The sequence below is a fragment of the Scyliorhinus canicula genome, chromosome 18 (genome assembly GCF_902713615.1).
Source record: "Scyliorhinus canicula chromosome 18, sScyCan1.1, whole genome shotgun sequence".
In the NCBI taxonomy this organism is placed as follows: Eukaryota; Metazoa; Chordata; class Chondrichthyes; order Carcharhiniformes; family Scyliorhinidae; genus Scyliorhinus; species Scyliorhinus canicula.
In genome coordinates, this window is record NC_052163.1 from 71,354,433 (window position 1) to 71,376,559 (window position 22,127).

The window sequence follows — 22,127 nt, forward strand, 5'->3', positions numbered from 1 at the left end:
ATATTTATAAAAAAGTAAATAACTAAAAGTATTAATGCTTAAATTCTGCAATGCTAAGTCAGAGGCATTGAAATTTGATTGAGCTGCACCTATTTCTCAGGCACCAAATGATGCGAGGAACCACACACACCAGCAGATGAGTGTGAGCCAATTTTACATGTGCAACTATTCTTGGTTCCTGCTCAATCAGTTTCAAGAGGTACAGTGGTTTGGAAACTTTCTGCACGTTTCGTACAGTACAACACTAACTACCCTCCAACAATGTACTTTGTTGTGAAGTGCTTTGATATGTAGAGTCGATGAAATGTGCTAATATAAATCCGAGTCTTTATTTGTCATGAGGTTACGGTTAACATGATAAATGTTTCTTTTGATATTCATCAATTCTGACCCACCATCAGCACAAAATCAAGAATTGACACATCAACATGCACAATCTAAGACGCATGAATTTAAAATCTAAAAATGTGAACTCCCCTAATAATTGGACAATTATCCCCAATGTATGGTGCTGGAGCTGTGCGTTTTATTCTGTACCTTACTCCTGTTCTGTCTGAGCTTGATCTAATGTGTGTCTCTATTTAGAAAGTGTTCCATTCATCAGCACTATTTGTCCCTCACTTTGAGGAGCCTAAATCATGGCTGGCCTATAAAACAAAGTACCCATTTCCAACAATCAAATTGGTCCCATTGCTGGCATTCCCTAACACAACAGCAGGAACATGATTGTTGCGGTCGAAACATTGAGCAGACCTGCAATTGTTTCACTATCAACGTCAACAGGCCATGCACAAGCAGCAATAATGGTTCAATTGATAGACCATTTGTCCATCAGCAGAGTTTTCAGAGTTAACGTGAGCAGCAGCTGGGTGGGAGCAGACCCAAACAACTCCAATTACATTGGGCCACCAGTACATAACTGTTGTGAATGCTCAGTGAGATAACAAGCTTTTTCTCATGGGGGAGGCGGACTGTAATATTTTGTGGATAGTATAAGAATTGATCGAATTGACTTGTTTTCAATGGCTAAAGGATTTGGTAGAGTAGATAGAGACAAACTACTTCCATTGCTGGAGGAGTCAAGAGCAAAGGGGCATGAACTTGAAATTAGATTCATAGCTGTTCAGGACTGATGTCAGGAAGCATTTCTCCCTCCACATGAAGGTTGGTGGAAGCCTGGAAATCTCAACTACTAAAGGAAGCTGTTGAGGGGTGAGGGGAATGGGAAGGGGTGGGAAAACGGAATTTCAAAAACATGATTGATGGATTGTCGCTAGGTTACAGGTGTAATAGTTACGGAACCACGGCAGGTAGATGAAGTTAAGATCATCTCTGATCTAATTGAATGGTGGCACAGAATCGAAGCTGCAGGTCACCCATTTCACTGAAGAAATCTGTCTGAAGTTAGTCAATGCTTCTAAAAAAAAATTCAAGTACCTTCTGTATATGGAACAATACAGTTGTGAGATTACGGGCTATCGGATTAAACTAGCAACCAATTCAGACCACTGTTTGAGGCGTTTGTACAGCAACAACCTTTTGAGCGGCAGGTCAGGATTTCTCAGACAATAGCTGGATTGTGATGTTGCATGAAATGACCTGAAACTTTGCTGAAAAGCAACAGAAAAAACCTGTAACAAATAGTACCAGATACCAAGAAGCTACAGCTAATGTGTACAGCCATGGTTCACACAGCCATCTCTTGTTTCACGTCTTGTCTGGTTCTTTCAATAGGTGAGTGCACAGCCAGGTGTGCACTGAACTATACAGAGTTCAAGGTTTGGTTTCCAATCACAACGCAGTGAGCTCAGGTGGAATCCATCCTGTTCAGGCATCAAGCAATGCCCTTAGGCGATACATATAACCTGTCAGTGCTCACAGATTAAGCTCACTCAAAAGGAATGGCCATATGGATAAGATTATGGGGGATGGAGAGGTTCTGTTGCCCATAAACTCATGTGCCAGTAAAAGTCAATTTCTCCAAGAACACAAAACAAAAAGCCCATTTTAACCTGCCCACAAAAGACTGCAATGCAGTGATGTTAGGAATGAGACACTATGAAATATCGGCTAGTACAGAATGTTGGGAACATTGGAACATGAGCAGAATGTCGAGTTCCTCAGTCCCAGCATTCAGTTAGATCATGGCTGATCGGCTCTATTTTCCCTTCTTGATTCCAGAGTTTAATACTCAGCAACAGCCCCTGGTATGAACATGAAGGCCTGGATGAAGGACTGGGTACTCCAGCATATTAGTTACAATATGGTTGTGTTGGGCTCTGTAGTACAGCATTCTATCCTGGGCAATGAGCTCCAATGGATTCAGGAGTGAGCTGGTTTCAATTCATTTCACTTAGCATAAGTCAGCTATTGACAAGCAGTTTCTTCAAGGAATTTTTCTCTCTCACGTTGCTCAGTATTTCTCTTTCATAAGCAGGGATCAGACGAGAGTTGCTTTGTTGATTATTAAATGGTTTTCTTGGCAGCAAGTTGGTAAGTGTCTGTGATGAGGTGGTGAATGGCGAGAATCTGTCCTCACAGTTTCAGTACATGGGCACCCCTGGAAGGTTTAGTGATATAGAAGGTCGCAGTTCCACTGTACCTGTCCTGTTAACGAAAGACGGCAGTTTATGTTTCACAAAGAGACTTTTGGTTAGAAAACCAATATTTACATAAAGGGTTAAAGATCACCCACACCACGTGCCCGGGGCACTGGCCCACCGAGCTTCACATGACTGGGCACTTACCCACTGAGCCCCACGTTACCGGCGCACTCGCGCACCGAGCTCCATGTGACCAGGGCACTGGCCCACCAACCCTCACCTGACCGACACACTGGCCCACCAAGCCCCTCAGGCCCAGGGCACTGGCCCACCAAGCCCCTCATGCCCAGGGCACTGGCCCACCAAGCCCCTCATGCCCAGGGCACTGGCCCACCAAGCCCCTCATGCCCAGGGCACTGGCCCACCAACCCTCACCTGACCGGCACACTGGCCCATCAAGCCCCTCAGGCCCAGGGCACTGGCCCACCAAGCCCTCCATGCCCAGGGCACTGGCCCACCAAGCCCCTCAGGCCCAGGGCACCGGCCTACCAATCCCCACGTGACTGGAAATAAGTAGAGGTCATTTAGTTTTTTATTAGCATTTCTGTTTGGAGTGGAACAGGGCCCTGGGCCAGGAACAGATTAGATGAAATGGAAATGTGAGAGAGTCTAGAGGCAAAAAGAGACTTCAGTCGTGAGACGTAACAGATGTAAGATTTATTCTAATAGGATCAGTAAAAGGAAAAGAACAAGAGGAGAAAACCCCAAAGGTCTTGTTTAAGACAAACAGGAGGTGATTAAAACATTATCTGCAGCAGATCAAATAATACACTTTTCAAAGTGTGCCCTCTAGTACTTTGACATGAAAATCTGTGGGCAGGATTCTTTATCGCCTGACGTGGGATCAGGAAACGCGATTGCCGGTTCAGACGATGAAATCGTGGAAGGCGCCGGTTTCACACCAAATCGCAATTCTCTGCCACCTCGACAGCGGCGTCAATGTGTTCCAGAACGCATGTACAGTAAATACCATTGGCATATCATTAGCAGGACCCACCAGGTATTCTCTGGAGCTTCCGTGATTCTCTGTCTCCAATGGGCCGAAGTTCCGGCGATGCGATTCACTTGTGCTTTAAAAAAATCTGAAACCGGCGTCTTGGTTGATGAGGGAGAGAGATGAGGTAGGATGCGGAGAGACCCGACCGTGGGCTGTCGGGTTGGACATTGGCCGGGCTGGCTGGAGGGGGTTGGGGGGCTGGGAATGGGCCGCGTGGCCGGGGCAACCCCCCACGGGACTAGGGCAGTGCCCATGGAAACACACCACCATTGCCGTGGCCGGCAAGGCAGCCATCCTGCTACGCACCCCACTGACCACCCACCTTGGCCTTGGTTCTGCAGTGACACCAGCCGTATGGGTTCCCCCAAACCAGCACCCCACATTCCGCCATCCCACCCGGCCACCACCCACCGGCAGTGCATCAGGCGGCCCACCCAAGGATAATACCCACCATAGCCTATACAGGGGCACCGGATGGGTACCACAGAGCATGCCGCTGGCATGGGCAGTGCCAGCCAACAGCATCCCTAGCAACAGGGACACACAGGGGCTCCCACGGTGCTGGGCAGCAATGGGGCCTGGGGCGGAGAGGGGTGGGGGACATGCAGGGGAAGGGTCCAAAGTGCCAGCCGGGGCCGCCGTGTAGCCCAGTGGAGTTGTTGGGTACAGGAGTATTCACCATGCTAACATGTCGGCCTTTTATCTCCTGCAGACAATGGACAATGAATGAAACCAGCAATCGTGGCCCCCTACTTGTCACTTCAATCCTGGGGAGGCCTTCAGCCTGTCCGAGGTCGAGGAGGAGGAAGCTGTTGCAGCCAAGCGTGCAGCAGTGGAACAGAAGGCATGCGGTGAGGATGAAGAGCCGGCCACCCAATAGGCCAAGGAAGAGATGCAAAGGAGGCGCTGCATGAGGCCTCGGGGGTACCGGCCTCACCTATCATTTGAGGACCTGCCGGACTGGATTGCCGTTGAAGACTCCGCCTGAGCAGGGAGACAGTGCGACATATCTGCCAGGTGATGGCACAACTGGCACCGCAAGGGAATGGGAGAGGACACCGCTCCTGGTGGCAGTCAAGGTGGCGGTCGCCCTGAACCTTTACAGCAAGGGGTCCTTCTAGGCGTCGAGTGGGAAACAGTCACGGAGCCCCTAAATGCTCAGGCGGCTCAATGTGGACCGAGCCCACCAGGATGTCCGGGCAGTGGGGTTCGCCGCCATCGCTGATATTACCCGAGTCCAGGGGGTGATTGACGGCACGCCCTACAAGCACCTGCAGATGACAGGCCGCTCTACACAAACCAAAAGGTGTGCCACTCGATGAGACCATCATCTGCGCATCATGCATGCCTGTGCCCGATACCCAGGCAGTGTGTACGACACCTTCATCCTGGTACACTCAACGATTCCCGGCCTCTTCAAGACCGCGGCGGTCGTGGCTGATGACGCATATCCGAAGACCACAGACCAACGCGGAGACCCGCTACGACACCGCCGTGCAGTGATCAGGGGCATGATAAAGCAGTGCTTCAGCATCCTGAAAATGCGATCAGATGCCTGGACCATTCTGGAGGGGCCCTCCAGTTTGATGCCGAGAGGGTCGCCCGCATCGTGGCGGCCTGCTGCGTCCTCCACAACGTTGAGCAGCAGAGGGGCAATGTGGAGAAGAAGGATGAACGGCAGTCCTCGTCTGACGAGAAGGTAGCGGGGGGGGGGGCGAGGATGGACAGGACATGGGCCCCAGGCCGCCATAGGTGGCCGCACGACATACGTGCGCCAGGGCCAATGCGCATGGGATAATGATAGACTCCAGGTTCAACGACTGGGGGGTTGGGGGGGGGGGGGGGGTTGGCCAGGGGTTCAGACATCGCATCCCCACCCTACAACCCCCCCCCCCCCCCCCCCCCCCCCCCCGGTCTGGAATCCCCTCTGTGATACATACCTGCCACTCCACAGGTTGGCAGTAACAGCAGGTCTGGTCCATGGGATGCAAGCTGACAATAAGATGTTCTGAGATGAGCTCTGGTGCTCTGACAATGTCTGACTCCTGCCCACAGAAGCACTTTCCAACATCTACCTGGACGATCCCTGCATGCGAGCTGATCATTCCATCATTCAGTGCTTTCAGATACCTGGAGTGGAGGAGATGGGGATGGTCAGAGGGGGAGGGTGGTGACCCCAGCCTACCCACAACGTCCGGGGGTTGGGGGTCAGAAAATTACAATGTGAGACAGTCCGACGCATACAGCCCAGGACATGGGTAGCTGGTGGCCTCAGTGGCCCAGGCACCCGGCCATGACATTGGTATGGGTGCTGGCAGGGTAGGGGTTTGGCCGCCTTCCTGGTGGGGGGCTTGGGCTTTGTGTGTGTGATGGGGGTTGTTGCCGGGGCACAGCGTTGCCTATTCTGGCCGCCGAGGTGGTCATGCAGTTTTTCCCGCCGTGCAGGCTGGTCTGGACGGTGTTACTCGTGGCGCTCACGGCTTCTGCCTCCTGCCCGGGCCGGGGTACAGTGTGGCCTGCCTCTCCTCCACTGCGTCCAGGAGAAATCGAACTCAGTGTCTGAAGATTGGTGCCGTGCGTCTTGCTGTCATCTTGTTGGCTTAGATGTTGTCTGAGGGGAGTGAAGTAAGTATATGTGCGGTTGCAGCTTGTCAGCCTCCTGAACCTCAATCGCGAACCCAGGAATCTGGCACCGTTTCTCATTGGAATCAAATGTTTCCACGTGGCGCCGGTGCTAGCCCCTGATCAGCCGCTGAATTGATCCAGGTGTGCCGCCAATTTCGCTATCATGGACGTCCACGAACCCTGCCCTGCCGTCAATGCTTAGTCTCAGGAACGGAAAATCCAGCCGAGTCTTTCTAATTGGACTAAAAGTTAGTACACCCCTCAAATGGATTAACCATATCCAAGAGTGATGAGAGATACAAGAGAAAATATTAATGAAGCACTGTCTCATTTTGGGGTGGTACCTAAGAGCCAAAGTGTTCCAGTCGACTGAAACACATGAAGACAGTTCCCATAGTTTAGCAAGGATGATAGAGGCACACCTGGTGACTATAGCTCCACCAGCAGAACCATTCCACAGCCACAGTCGGCCAGACCGGGACAGGATGGCCGATTTCCTCCCGGAAAGGACATTCGTGAAACCTGGGTTTTTACGACAATGGTCATCATTAGACTTTTCGTTCCAGAATTTTATTGAATTCAAATTTCACCATCTGCCATGATGGGTCTCTGGATCACTAGTTCATTGACAATATAATTTTGCTCCAGTTGAAACTCGGAAACTGGATTCCCAATTAATCCAATAAATAAATTGCAGCCTATTGGACAAACGTAGATCGTGCCTCAAATAAAAGTAAAATACTGTAGATGCTGGAAATCTGAAATAAATCTTCAAAAACAGCCTGCCATTTTCCTCAACCAAGAATTCCTCCCACTGTAGTTTAGGTTTGAGTAAACTTTGAGTTTAGGAGGAACTTCTTCACCCAAAGGGTTGTGAATCTATGGAATTCCTTGCCCAGTGAAGCAGTTGAGGCTCCTTCATTACATGTTTTTAAGGTAAAGATAGATAGTTTTTTGAAGAATAAAGGGATTAAGGGTTATGGTGTTCGGGCCGGAAAGTGGAGCTGAGTCCACAAAAGATCAGCCATGATCTCATTGAATGGCGGAGCAGGCTCGAGGGGCCAGATGGCCTACTCCTGCTCCTAGTTCTTATGTTCTTATGTTCTTATGTAGTTGATAGGCTCTCAACCGTGTCCATTTCCTGCACCTCTGCCCTCACCCTATCCCCTCCCTCACAGAACCATGACAGGCTCCTTCTTGTCCTCATTCTTCACGGAACTAGCCTCTGCGTTTAAAGGATCATCCAACACGAGGCTACCACCAAACACATCCATCTTCCCCTAACTCCCCCTTCAACATTCCACAGAGACCACTCCCTCTGTGACCTCCTGGTCCACCCTTCATCCCCTTCTCACAGCACCTTCCCTTGCAATTGCAAGAGGTGCAACACCTGCCCCTTTACCCCCTTGCTGTCCAAGGGCCCAAACACTTTTCAGATGAAACTGCATTTCACCTGCACCTCCTTCAATTTGGTCTACTGTTTTGCTACTCCCAATGCGGTCTCCTCTACACTGGGGAGACTAAACGCAGACTGGGTAATCGCTTTGCGGAACACCTTTGCTCCATCCGCAAGTATGACCCCAACCGTCGTGCTGCTTTCGCTTTCAACGTGGTATCTTGCTCTCATACTCACATGTCCACCCTAAGCCTGTTGCAATGCTCTAGTGATACCTAATGCAAACTGGAAGAACAACACCTCATCTTCCGATGAGGCGCATTACTGCCTTCTGGACTCAACATTGAGTTCAACAGCTTCAGACAGTAGAATTGCCCCTCCATCTTAACCCCACTCCTTTGTGTAGTTGGTTGCTTTTCCGCTCCTGGCCTGTCCCAACAGAACCCCATCCCTCCCCCACGTGTCCACCTGCCCCCTGCTGTTCACTTGCTTCCATTAACATATTCTGCCACTCTTCATTCCTTAATGGCACCTTTAACCCTTCTGCCTTACGTATGTAACAAGTTTGTCAATATCTCCTCTGACCTGACCAATCCCTGTTCTATTCTGCCCACCTCCTCTCCTCATCCTCCTTTCCCATCACATCATTCTTTCCACTTCTACCTTGCTTCAGTTCTGCAGAAGGGTCATTTCGACTTGAAACATTAACTCTTTCTCTCTCCACAGATGTTACCAGACCTTTTTAATTGTTACCTTAATCCTCTGGATTGTTTTTTCCACTGCTGCAGCATCCACTAAGGTAACTGTGCAGCCGCCAAAACCGCCTCCAGTCATCCGACTGCCGTACACCCCCTCACCGTCCATCGCTGCAGCAACCAGCTCATCCAGCTCTGGGCAGCTAACCTCATAATCATCTCTGTAAAACGGAAGGATATAAGAGGGGAGACACCATCCCGGTTAATCCCAATGTTCTTCCCTTTCCACCATGAAAGTATCAAGCCAGGTGCTGGCGGCTGACATTTTCCCCCTCTCTTGGCACCTATGCCTGGATAAAGACTGGAAAGGCCAGTCCAAAGATGGGCAGGTTTGGTGGGTTGGCCATGCTAAATTGCCCTTCGTGTTCAAAAAGGTTAGGTGGGGTTACTGGGTTACGGGGATAGGGTGGGGGTGTGGGCTTAGGTAGGATGCTCTTTCCAAGGGCCAGTGCATACTCGATGGGCTGAATATCCTCCTTCTGCACTGTAAATTCTTTGATTCTATGATAACAAATACAAATAAGATCCCCAGTCACTGTCATAGACAAACCCTTGCCCATGTCTACATACAATTGCAGTTTCCTCCCATCAGTGATTCAGAGCAGGGACCCCCTCTGATTTTCCCATCACTAATCCAAGACTGTGGAAGCCCAGTTGTACAGAACTCAAAACAGCTTAAATGAAGCCGCACATGGCATACAGATTAAACATGGAATCCCCATGTGATTTACCTCAATGTCTGACATATGCTTAGGAGGATTGTCCAATGTCATTAGTTGATGTCAGACTCGTGTAGATGTCCGGTCCCAAAATTACTCCATCACATATTATTTGTCAATATCAATCAGCTGTGTTGTTCCATGCAGTATGAAATCAACAGCACATCATTTGGTGCATGCCTACACCAAGATGAGATTGGCACTTGGTGTAAATGTAGCACTGGTTGTTCAGATTGCTGTCACTGGCAAATGGCAGTGACATTTTCAAATCACTTGGTGATCTTGATCAGTTGGGCAGCAAAAGACTCCCAGCCATGCTATTCTAAATTCCAGCTTTCCAAACACCTGCCCATATTGAAGAAGAATTTGGAACTGTATATTGCTCAGTACAGTACTGATGCGAAAAGGACTGCTACTATATAACACTGGAGTACTGTACTGGTGGGTACAAGTCTGTCACTGTATAAGACTGGGGCTCTGTACTGGTGGGTACAAGTCTGTCACTATAACACTGGAGTACAGTACTGGTGGGTACAAGTCTGTCGCTGTATAAGACTGGAGTACAGTACTGGTGGGTACAGGTCTGTCACTATAACACTGGAGTACAGTACTGGTGGGTACAGGTCTGTCACTGTATAAGACTGGAGTACAGTACTGGTGGGTACAGGTCTGTCACTATAACACTGGAGTACTGTACTGGTGGGTACAAGTCTGTCACTGTATAAGACTGGGGCACAGTACTGGTGGGTACAGGTCTGTCACTATAACACTGGAGTACAGTACTGGTAGGTACAGATCTGTCACTATAACACTGGAGTACAGTACTGGTGGGTACAGGTCTGTCACTATAACACTGGAGTACAGTACTGGTGGGTACAGGTCTGTCACTATAACACTGGACTACAGTACTGGTGGGTACAAGTCTGTCACTGTATAAGACTGGGGCACAGTACTGGTGGGTACAGGTCTGTCACTATAACACTGGACTACAGTACTGGTGGGTACAAGTCTGTCACTGTATAAGACTGGGGCACAGTACTGGTGGGTACAGGTCTGTCACTATAACACTGGAGTACAGCACTGGTGGGTACAGATCTGTCACTATAATACTGGAGTACAGTACTGGTGGGTACAAGTCTGTCACTGTATAACACTGGAGTACAGTACTGGTAGGTACAGATCTGTCACTGTATAACACTGGGCTACAGGCCACCCTCTTGTGATAGTAGTGGGAGAAATTAGAACTTCATAGCATCACATGAAAGGTATATCACAGAATATCAAAATATACTCTGTTACTATTTTTAATATCCGCATTGGTATCGTAAATATATCTAAATAATGAAGTAAGATTGTGAATGGTAATGAATGGCAATTCTTGTCTAAGGTGGAGGAAGAGTATCTTCACCACATCATCTCACAGCCACATCCCTCCATCTCCACATCATATTCAATTTGATTCCCGTCTTGGGTCACTGTCTGTGCAGAGTCGGCACGTTCTCCCCGTCTCTGCATGGGTGCTCCGGTTTCCTCCCACAAGTCCCGAAAGACGTGCTGTTAGGTGAATTGGGCATTCTGAATTCTCCTCTGTGTTCCCGAACAGGCGCCGGAATGTGGCGACTGCGGGATTTTCACAGTAACTTCATTGCAGCGTTCATGTAAGCCTACTTGCGACAATAAGGAGTATTATTATTAGATTCCAATTTACCTCAGTGAATTGTGGCTTTCCACCATCAGCTTCCCAAACTCCTGGTAATCTCTGGATGTCAAAGCTTTGGCCGCATCAGTTGTCCGTTTGATTTCACTGATCACATGACGGGCCCTGCAATACACGTCCACATCTAGATCTGCCTCAGCCGCTGAGAGTGAGAGAGAGAAAAATGACAAAAGGAGTGAGGGGAGGGAAAGGAGAGAGGGAGAAGGCATGAGTGGAGAAGAGAGCGCATGAGGATTGTGACCAGTGAAGAGATAGGAAGACAGAGACCATAAGCAAGGGGCAGGGTGAGGAAGAGAGCGAGAGGGGGCACAAGAGGTAGAAACCAATTACAAAAAGGGAAGAATAAGCATATATTTCTGTTGCACTTTTCAATAATGTACTTCAGGATCTCCCAAAGTGCTTTACAGCCAATAAAATGCATTTGAGGTTTTGTAATGTAACAAGTGTGATACTCAAATTGTGCACTGTAAGTCCCCACAACCAGGATTGAGATAAACTTGCTGCACTTGCTTCCTTTGGAAATGAGGGAACAGTAAGGCATCTGACAGAAGATTTCAACATTATGAAAGCACTGACAAAAAAAAATCCAGTCAAATGGCTGACTTTGTAATTGGATACAGACCTCTGTCTGTGTTCTATAGTAACGATTTGGATGTGCAGGTGGCAAGCACGATTGGGAAATTTGCAGACGACACGAAGATTGGCTGAGTGGTGGACAGTGTACAGGATAGCTATAATCTCCAAAATGATATAGATGGGTTGGTGGAGTGGACGATAAAGTGGCAGTTGGAATTTAACACCGAGAAGTGTGAGGTCATGCATTTAGGGACGTCAAACAGTTATAGGAGTACACAATAAATGGGAATATACTAAGGGGGGTAGATGAAGTAAGAGACCTTGGTGCACAAGTACACAGGTCCCTAACGGTAGCAGTTCAAATGGACAAGGTTGTAAAGAAAACAGATGGAATGCTCTCCTTCATTGGCAGAGGTATAGAACATAAAAGTAAGGATATAATGTTGGAATTGTATAAAACACTGATGGGGTCACAACTGGAGTATTATGTGTAGTTCTGGTCACCACATTACAGAAAGGATGTAATTGCTCTAGAGAGAGCGCAGAGGATGTTTACAATAATGTTGCAAGGCCAGGGCTAGAAAGGTGTAGCTATGAGGAGAGATTGGATAATTTGGGGTTATTTTCCTTGGAACAAAGAAGGCTGAGGGGTGACTTAATTGAGGTGCACAGAATTATGAGGGGAAGTCATAGAGTGGACAGAATCTTTTTTTTTCCCTTGGTGGAGAATTCTAGAATGGTCCTTGACAGAGGGTAGGTCCAGTTCCAGTATCAAGGGAACCTTGATGACTGGGGATTTAGATTCAAGATAAGTGACAGAAGGTTCAGAGGGGGCATCAGGAAGGACATTTTTACGCAGAGGGTAATGGGAGTCTGGAATTGGCTGCCAGAGTTGGTGGTGAAGGCAGAGACACAAAACATTTTTTTAAAGTACCTGGATCTGCACCTTGGGTGCTGTAAGCTACAGGGCTATGGACCGGGTGCAAGACAGTAGGATGAGAAAGGGCAGCTGGGTGTCCTCGTGCTGGCATGGATAAAATGGGCCAAATGGCCTTCTGGCAGGGTCATGCATGACGGTAAGGTCGGAGCAGAGGGACCAGACAAAGCACAATCAAAACAAGTTCTCAAAGAGGTTCAGGTAGAAGATACTCATAAAGTATCAATGGCTGCGATGGCAGATGAAGGCCGCAGCAGTAGGGAGATCCCCAGTCATCGAGGTTCCCTTGCCACTGGAACTGGACCTACCCTCTGTCAAGGACCGTGTGTCTGCTGATGTGCAACAACATACCCACATTAAACGATGAAAAGATGTCCTGCACCAGGTATCTACCCAGAGGAAACCGCCCCCCACCCCCCAGAATTACACTGACATGCCCTGCGGCGATCAGTGGGAGGTAATGGTGCAGGACTATAAGATCCAGGAGTCCCTAGCTTCAGACCAGCAAATAGTCGGTGGTTTGATTCAGTCAGTGAGCTGTTGCAATAGGAACTGGAGAGCATTTTGGCAGCTTTCTTTATGACTGAGCAACCCTCTTCAAAAAAAAGCAAGTACAAAAGCCAAGCTGGCACGCACCTTTCAAATCAGTCATAGAAGCATCTCGGAGACTCTCTTTCTGGAGCACCTTTGCAGCCTTCATGCATTGCATGCGCCGAGTCGGGTACTCGCTGCCTGTTAGGGTGTGACGCACGTTGGAGTTTGTGATCAGGACCACCAGTTTTGGGTCAGTGAGGGGCACAAGGGTCACTTCCAAAGATCTGAAATTAGAAGAGTATAAGGTGAAACACCTTCAACCCAATAAATTCAATGTTTCACTCCAAGGGCAATGACAAGCACAATCCCAAAGAACAGTCACAACAGGGTGCAAAGAAATTTTGTGATTCATGCACAATGGCATAGTGGCACAGTGGTTAGCACTGGCACCTCAGAGAGCCAGGGACCCGGTTCAATTCCAGCCTTGAGTCACTGTGTGTGTGGAGTTTGTACGTTTTCCCCGTGTTTGCGTGGGTTTCCTCTGACTGTTCCGCTTTCCTCCCACAGTCAGGTGCAGGTTAGGTGGGTTGGCCTTGCTAAATTGCCCCTTAGTGTGCAGATTAGATGGGGTTAGGGGATAGGGCATAGGGCAGGGGGGGTGGGTCTCGGTAGGTGCCTATTCGGAGGGTCAGATCAGACTTGATGGGCTAAATGTACAAGAATACCCAAATCCCTGTACTGTAGTACTGTGTCCCATTGCCACCAGAGGCCAACGTAGTCTACAGAACGAAAATGGCATGGGACAGAGACAGAGCTTTCAGAATTAAAGATCAAACACAGAGAAAATGAGTGAGTGAAATAAACAAGCAAAGAACTAATTTCCCCTATTCAGAACATCATTGTACCTCACCTCCAGTCAAGAACATTAAATTGTCTACAAAAGCCTCACATGTGGAACTTTCTGAATGCCTTATTAAAATTCCTGCAGCTCTCCCTACTGAATAATCCCTCATTCACTAAGTTAATCAGACGCACAACTTGAAATTTATTTGGATCCCGTTTGGCTCTCAAAATTAGTGAAATTTGGCCTCTTCAGTGACCAGCTGTATTTTTTAGTCATGAAGATGGAGACCATCTTGTCAGCTGCCTCTGTCACTTCCCACCCTTCCTTTAGTCCGCCTCCCTAATGTGGTCCGACTCCACCTTTGCTGGAGCTCACCTTTTGCTGAAACCTTATCCATGGGTTTGACTAATACAATGCATGCCTGGCTGACTTCCCATCTTCTGCCACTCCACAAGGTTAAGGCCATTAAAAACTCTACTTCCTACATCTCAACTCGCATTAAGTCCTGTTTGTTCAACATCCCGGTGCTTGCTCATTGCAAAACCAAAGTCAACAATTCAGTTTTCAAATTTTCATCCTGGTTTTCAAATTCCCCTATGATCTCTCTGCTCCCTATCTCTGTAATCTCCTCCACCCCAAAACCCTCAAGGATATCTATGCTCAATTCTTGAACATCCCCTATTTAAAGCTCTTTAGCATTTGCAATCATGCCTCCAGCTCTGCAATTCGCTCCCTAAATCTAGCTACTGCCTGCATGAAGACACACCTTACCTCTTTGACCAAGCTTCTGGTTATCTGACCTATTATCTCCTTCTGTAGCTCAGTGCTAAATTTCACTTGCTGATGCTCCTGTGAAACACCTTGAATCGAGACTGAAGGAGAAAAGTGAAGGTAATCCAATGATGGAATTTTTTCATGGCACATGGTGAGATTTTTGAATGAGGCAAGAGGCAGGGAAATTGAGTAGGGGTGAATGGACGATCGGGGTCAGCCCACCATCGCAATATTCCAGATGGGGCGAGGGGTGAAAGGTGAAGTGGCTGCATTTAGAGCAAGGGTGGAGGGTGTTACCATGCTCAGCCAGGACTGCATCAAGCCTTTGATGTTGGTTCAATCGTTCACATTGAAGTGCTGGATGGCAAAGGCCTTGTTCACAAATAAATGGACATTCAGGAGGGACACGAGGGATGGAGATCTGATGATGTGGTTCACCGGGTCGGCACCGATGGGAGTACACTGCATGGGAAGGAGGTTGGAGTGGCTAGCCCCCAGTGGACAGGCTGGGGGCGGGGGGGGGGGGGGATTACAAGGAGAGTAGAATGGGGGAGTTGGCTCTTAGGGAGGCAATGGGTAGTGCCCGCACTCCTGAGGGAGATAGGGAAACTGTAAAGTTTCTCTAAGAGGGAGTGAAACCTGAGACAGCAGCAAATGTTTAGGATTTCTACAAGGTTAGGCAGGGACTTCGCAGGCAGAGTACCTAAAAGGAAAGAAATGAAAAGAGATAAAAGAAGAATGGTGCCCATCAAAAATAAGTTGAAAGTAGGATCGGATGTAGCATGGCAGCCAAACGGTCCAGACGAATGAATACAGTAAAATCTCAGTTACACATGCATGCTTACATGGTAATTTGTAGGATTCATAATACCTGACAGTATAGTCCTGGATAGTCCAGTGCAGAAACATCATCTTGATGTCCAGAGAAGTCCAGAAAGTTGGAGAAAAGATCCAGTGCCCATTGAGGAAAGCCAAGGGCAGCCAGTTGCAGCATGAACACTGGCTGTTTAAACTGGAACTTAACATTTCACCCGAGCTAAGTTAACATTGGAGGAGAGGAGCTTGGAGGAGAAACGGAAAGAGGATGGCGGGAGACAGCCAAGGACAAAGAACAAAAGAAAAGTACAGCACAGGAACAGGCCCTTCGGCCCTCCAAGCCCACGCCGACTATGCTGCCCGTCTAAACTAAAATCTTCTACACTTCCGGGGTCCGTATCCCTCTATTCCCATCCTATTCATGTATTTGTCAAGATGCCCCTTAAACGCCACCATCGTCCCTGCTTCCACCACCTCCTCCGGCAGCGAGTTCCAGGCACCCATTACCCTCTGTGTAAAAAAACTTACCTCGTACATCTCCTCTAAACCTTGCCCCTCGCACCTTAAACCTATGCCCCCTAGTAATTGACCCCTCTACCCTGGAAAAAAGTCTCTGACTGTCCACTCTGTCTATGCCCCTCATAATTTTGTAGACCTCTATCAGGTGGCCCCTCAACCTCCTTCATTCTAGTGAGATATAATGTAATATAATGTTGGAAATTTCCTCAGGAACTGACCACCCAGGAGCCATCTTGAAGTACCAGGTAGAACTTCCCAGCTCTGCCACCCATCAGAGGGGACAGACAGGACCTTTAGATGTTTTATCTGAGAGCAAACAGTACAGTGCTCCTTTGGTATGAAACTAGAGTTTCAGCCTAGATTTGTGGCACAAATGTCTGGAGAGGGACTTGAACCCACAACCTTCTGACTCAGGCGAGATTACTAACTGTGACATCAGAGTCACAAAGATTGAATCAAACCATCAGCCATTCTCAGCAGGGTCACATTTCATCCTTGGCTCACCTGCAGTCAATAAGCAAGGCGTGATCCTTTTTCCCCATCACCGAGATGAACTGGTCCATGATTCCACAGGGCATGGAGGCAAACGTATGCTCCGCTTTCTGACAGGCCAGGGCCTTTTCCAATAAATTTCCATCGTCTGATGATCAGAAATTTGAAACATGGTCATTAGCGCTGCAGAATATGCACCGTGCTTCCCGACACCAAGATGCTAATCAAACCAAGGGGATATGGAGATAGAGGGGAAAATGCCAGTTAATCGGGCAGGATCTGTTTGAATGGCAGAGCAGGCTCGATGGACCAAATGGCTTACTCCTTCTATGTTCCTCTGTGACATATTTCCCATTCACAGAATGTGCATCACTACACAATCCTCGACGTCCTTCTCTCCCATTCCAAAATGGTGCCACTCTTGCCAGGCCAGTCCTTCAAAACCATTGCCACAGCTTAAAGCAAAGAACAAAGAACAAAGAAAATTACAGCACAGGAACAGGCCCTTCGGCCCTCCCAGCCTGTGCCGATCCAGATCCTTTATCTAAACCTGTTGCCTATTTTCCAAGGTCTACTTCTCTCTGTTCCCCACCCGTTCATATATCTGTCCAGATGCATCTTAAATGATGCTATCGTGCCCGCCTCTACCACCTCCGCTGGCAAAGCATTCCAGGCACCCACCACCCTCTGCGTAAAAAACTTTCCACGCACATCTCCCTTAAACTTTCCCCCTCTCACCTTGAAATCGTGACCCCTTGTAATTGACACCCCTTTGAACTAGTCAATAAGAAACAGAGTTGCCCCCCCCCCCCCCCAACAGCAAACTTTGGGTGATGTTGGCAAAGTCCATCTCACTTGCCCATCCATAGCTGCTTGAACAAATAAGGCCATGTAAGGGGGCACTAAAAACCAGCCATAGTGTTGGCCTAGTGTCAGGTGCAGCAGGCATGGGAGGCACATCCCTCCCCAGAACAACATTTGTGAACAATTGGGTTTTTAAGACAATCCAGCAGCAGCGTTCATTATTTATTTTTCAGGTGCCAGACAGATTTATTGAATTACAGATCCGCTAGCCAAAGCCCCACACCCTCAGGTCCGAGACTATGCTGGTTTTCAGGGATTACCCATCAGTGTGTGTGGTTGACTTTCCTCTCTCTTCTCATTGGGGTATTGTTTACAGGGAAGTTAATATTAAACATTAATAGGAGTTAACCATCATTCAGATTTGGAAAAATGTGCTGATGCAGTGTCAGGTAGTTCATTGGACAGACCCTAATTAAGATGGAAAGAACTTGCATGTAGATTTGTTTTGTGAAAAGGCTTTTAGTGCTGTCTCTTTGTTTTCTCATGACATGAAAATTACACCAGCAGATATTTACTTCTCATCACAGAAACATTCAATTCCTTCCTCAGAAGAATCTCCCTGGAAATGCAGATGTGTGGATATCAGGGTACAGACAACACGATGCTCCACTGAATTAATTGGAATGAATTGGGTACTCTAAATAATTTTTTTAAAAATTGCACACACTGCTGCTACTGTGCATCGGTGGTCGAAGGAGTGTTAGTATAAGGGTTGCCAACCAAGTGGGCTACTTTGCCATGGATGGCGTCGAGCTGCACTCATCCAGGCAAGTGGGGAGTATTCCATCACACTCCTGACTATTGTCCTTGCTGGAGGACATGCTTTTGGGAGTCAGAAGGTGATTTACTCACCACAAGATTCATAGACTCTGACCTGCTCTTGGAGCTACAGTTAGTCCAGTTTTGTTTGTGGTCAACGGTAATCCCCAGGATGTTGATAGTGTGGGATTCAATGATGGTAATGCCATTGAATGTCAAGAGGAAATTGTTCGATTCTTTGTTGGAGATGGTCATTGCATGGCATTTGTGTGGTACGTATGTTACTTGCCGCTTGTCAGCCCAAGCCTGGATACTGTCCAGGTCCTGCTGCATTTGGACACAGATATGATCGGAGGAGTCTCAAATGTTGCTGAGCATTATCCAATCATCTCCTTATGATGGAAGGTCATTGATGAAACAGCTTAAGATGATTGGGCTAAGGACACTATCCTGAAGAATTCCTGCAGTGATGTCCAGGAACTGAGATATTTGACCTCCAACAACCACAACCGTCTTCCTTTGTGCCAGGTATGACTCCAACCAGCAGAGAATTTCCCCCCCCCCCGATTCCCATTGACTCCAGTTTTACTTCGGGCTCCCTGATGCCATACTCGGGCTCCCTGACGCCAAGGGCATCCACTCTCCCCTCATATCTGAAGGTAAGCTCTTTTGTCTATGTTTGAACCAAAGACTCTCATGAGGTCTGGAGCTGAGCTGGAGCATCAGTGAGAAGGTTATTGCTGAGCAAGTGCTGCTTGATAACCTCTTGCATTATGCCTTCCATGACTTTACTGATGATCAAAGGTAGACTTATGGGGCAATAATTGACCAGGTTGGATTTGTCCTGCCTTTTATGCGCAGGACATATCTGGGCAATTTTCTGGGTAGGGGCCAGTGTTGGGTAGAGGCCAGTGTTGCAGCTGGACTCGAACAGCTTGACTAGCAGTGTGACAAGTCCTGAAGCACAAGTCTTCAGTACTATTGTCGGAATATTGTCAGGGCCCATCCTCTGGATTCAGTTCTGGAATGGCCTCTTCAATCCTGCGCTTAACTCTGTTCAGGGGGCAGTGCCCGGACCTCCCAAGAGAAAATGTCCAGTTTTCAGAAAGCTGGACTTTGGATATTGTATCTGTAAATTGAACAACTTGGTCGAGCTGGATATCAATTTGTGGCTTTCTCCCAGCTCAATATCATGACCACTATACTACCAGGGCTGTAGGATGATCCAGACCAATCACCATTCCTGCTCTGTGATTATTATGAAACAGGTTAGATTACACTCATCCTGTCATCCAGCCAAACAGCAAGGGAAATTCACAGAGCAATTAAATCGCATGGCCATTTTCATACCTCCATTGTGAAAACTCAGCAGCTGGACCAGAGAGCACCAAGTAGTCCAGAGACACTTTCATCATTATACCTTTGTGGGATTGGAAGAGGGAATGAGGTATGGCAGAGAAACAATTATTTTCCCCTTTGTAAAGCAGCCCGCCTCACTCACCTGGACAGAACTGCTGCAGGAAGGTGTACATCGCCACTTCTAAAGATGCCGAACTGGACAGGCCTCCTCCTAACGGGACGTTACTCGCCATCACCGCCTTAAACCCAGGGAGTGGGCCCGCTACCAGGATACAAAACAGAGCAAAAATTCATTTTGGAGAGATGGCAAGGAAAAATACTCAAAAAACTAAACAGTGCAGTTAAATAAAATCTACAGAAGGCTGTCAATTTCCATTTGCAGCAATCACCTAATGCGCAGGTAAAGCTTGTATCTGGAGGGAGTCTGATCTGCTGGGAATTTCTTAACAGTTAATATGCTGTGAACTGCAGGTTTGAACACTCTCACTGTTAGCACACAATCTGTTAACCATTTGCACCCAATTAAAGCAAAGCAAAACCTTTGGTTCGTCTCTCCAACAGGCCCAATTAGAAAGCAGAAACTTCATCCTCTCATGCCTCCACCTCCAAAATGTGCAAGAAGCTTAAGTAATTCATCGCCAATTGCAAGGGGAATTATAAAACCAAAATTGAGGTGCAAATGGAGATATTTGGACAGACGATAAAAATCTTGATCAGAGGTAGGTTTTGTAGTAAAACGGGTTAATAGCTTTCATGCTAATAGCTAGAGTGCATCATTGGTGCTGCCAAATCACAGGTAATTGAGCCTGAAGAAAAAAAGGTTCTCTTTGAGTCCTGGTACGGTCTCTATATAAATAAAGTCAATAAATGTTCACTAGTTTGCAATAGCATAGTTTCCATCTCTCTTCTATCAAAGGCACCCAGATCCTGGGCGTGATAGTAATACATGGCGGCAGTTATCTACAAACCATTCACAAAGGTTGCCAATCGATACCAATAAAGGTGGGAGTGTGAAAGCCGTCAGATTGTCACAGCACGCTCAAGGAATGCCCACAACAGCAATTGGAGTAACTTATCACTACCACCCCATGATAGCCGACTGGAAGTGCACAGAGCCAAGAAGATAGCCTTACCACTGCCCAAGCCCCTGGACCTCGGAGAGGGCCTTGGCCAAGCTATGTACCAGAGAAACTGGCATCAACAATTCAGTCAATGCTGGACTGCCTCTGAGAAGCCAGATAGGCATCAGGTCAGTGTTTTCCTTAATGCAAACAGCATCTGTGCCAACAACATTTCAAGATGACGGATGGGGAGGAATAAACCACAAAATATAAAGATATCACGAAAGCCCTTGATTTCTACTTTAGCCATTTAGTGCAATATTAATAGACTGAGCAAAATTCAACTGACGCAGCCAGGAACCCAGAGAGAATATTGATAAATTGGCCTGCATTACATAGCAGTTAACTGTGAGTGAGAGACATTGAGAGAAGAGCCAAGAGGCCACAATGCAGTGGGGATGAAGCACTGTCGGACTTCTTACAGTCCAGAGAGGGTCTCAGTTTCTTCAAAGCAGTAGTTAATAAGACAGGCTGAACTTCACAAGCAAAACACGCTATTCCTCCAGGGTGACAAGGAGCCTTCCTGGGGGCATACCACAGTCTAATTCGTGATGCAAAGGGCAATTAATGTACACGCCAGAAAATAAGATCCTTCCATGTCTGCATTGTGGTGGGAAAAAATGTCCAAAGTCTGCCAGCCATTAACATCAAGTTGCACACACAGGAGGGAGCAGCAGGAAACCTGTATCGTCAGGTCAAAAAATTAAATTACACCATTCCAATTTGCAAGTGTTCAAGAAATAGATGATACTGAAGAACATGATCTATTGCACTTGGGTGAAGTGGCAGGACTGCAAAAGTATTTCTCGTATACAGATATCATGCTTAATGAAAATTGCTTATTGTCACGAGTAGGCTTTAATGAAGTTACTGTGAAAAGCCCCTAATCGCCACATTCTGGAGCCTGTTCGGGGAGGCTGTTACGGGAATCGAACCGTGCTGCTGGCCTGCCTTGGTCTGCTTTAAAAGCCAGTGATTTAGCCCAGTGTGCTAAACCAGTCCACATCATCCAGAAGGATTTAAATGACATGACGCTGGAAGGCTAGTTTTAAACTGGACACAGAAGCAGGAGTGTCTATTCTTCACAATACCACACCCTGGCTGAAATATTAATTTCTCCAAATGTCCATTCAACTTCACGGCGCAGGAGGTATCCCACTCAATGTGCGAGGAGAGATGACTACATTTTGTTATATCGGTATAGAGTTCACCGATGCTCTGTACGTTATTCCTAATCAACACTGTTCTTCCCAAGACTGGAGGAGTTGGAAGAAACGTCCGAGTTACAAAAGGGAATGGTTTTGGGTATCTGCAGGTGAGGGATTTTGTGAGGAGAGGTGCCATCCTTCCTGGGGCTGCCGCCTCCGGTGTTGCAGGACAGGTTGTTGTCGGAGGATGGTATAGGGGAGGGAAGGGTGTTGGATATCCATAGTGAATTGATGGAGGCAGTACACCGGTGGAAGAGGTTAAGCGCAAATGGGAGGAGTTGGGAAGGGAGGTGCTGGCCAGGACGTGGAAAGAGGCCTTGCGGAGGTTGAATGCATCCTCGTCGCGTGCAAGGTTAAGCCTCATCCAGTTCGAGGTGGTGCATAGGGTCAACATGACAGCTGCGAGGTTGAGCCAGTCCTTTGCAGGGGTGGAGGATAGATGTGGGTGGTATGCGGGCGGGAGCCCCCGTAAATCATGTCCACATATTCCAAACGCAAGGGGGTTCTAGCAG

General features: G+C 47.7%; 1 protein-coding gene across 1 annotated transcript; it reads right to left on the minus strand.

Annotated features, from left to right (window-relative positions):
• Nucleotides 1-310: 310 nt before the first annotated feature.
• On the minus strand, nt 311-19,569 carry galk1 (galactokinase 1). Its single transcript, XM_038777490.1, has 6 exons — nt 19,429-19,569; nt 16,317-16,452; nt 12,962-13,143; nt 10,804-10,954; nt 8,375-8,537; nt 311-2,607 (listed from the first exon to the last, which is right to left on the minus strand). Exons 1-6 carry the CDS (start codon nt 19,517-19,519, stop codon nt 2,536-2,538), a joined length of 795 nt encoding a protein of 264 aa, XP_038633418.1. The 5' UTR covers nt 19,520-19,569; the 3' UTR covers nt 311-2,535.
• Between the last annotated feature and the right edge of the window lie 2,558 nt (nt 19,570-22,127).

What these genes read in the sequence shown, in the direction of transcription:
- galk1 (XM_038777490.1), bottom strand. Translation starts at nt 19,519, where the DNA reads ATGGCGAGTAACGTCCCGTTAGGAGGAGGCCTGTCCAGTTCGGCATCT. An exon ending in GCCTTGCTTATTGACTGCAG is followed by an intron (nt 13,144 to 16,316) that starts GTGAGCCAAGGA and finishes TTCTAATTTCAG; the next exon opens with ATCTTTGGAAGTGACCCTTG. An exon ending in TTCTATGACTGATTTGAAAG is followed by an intron (nt 10,955 to 12,961) that starts GTGCGTGCCAGC and finishes TCTCACTCTCAG; the next exon opens with CGGCTGAGGCAGATCTAGAT.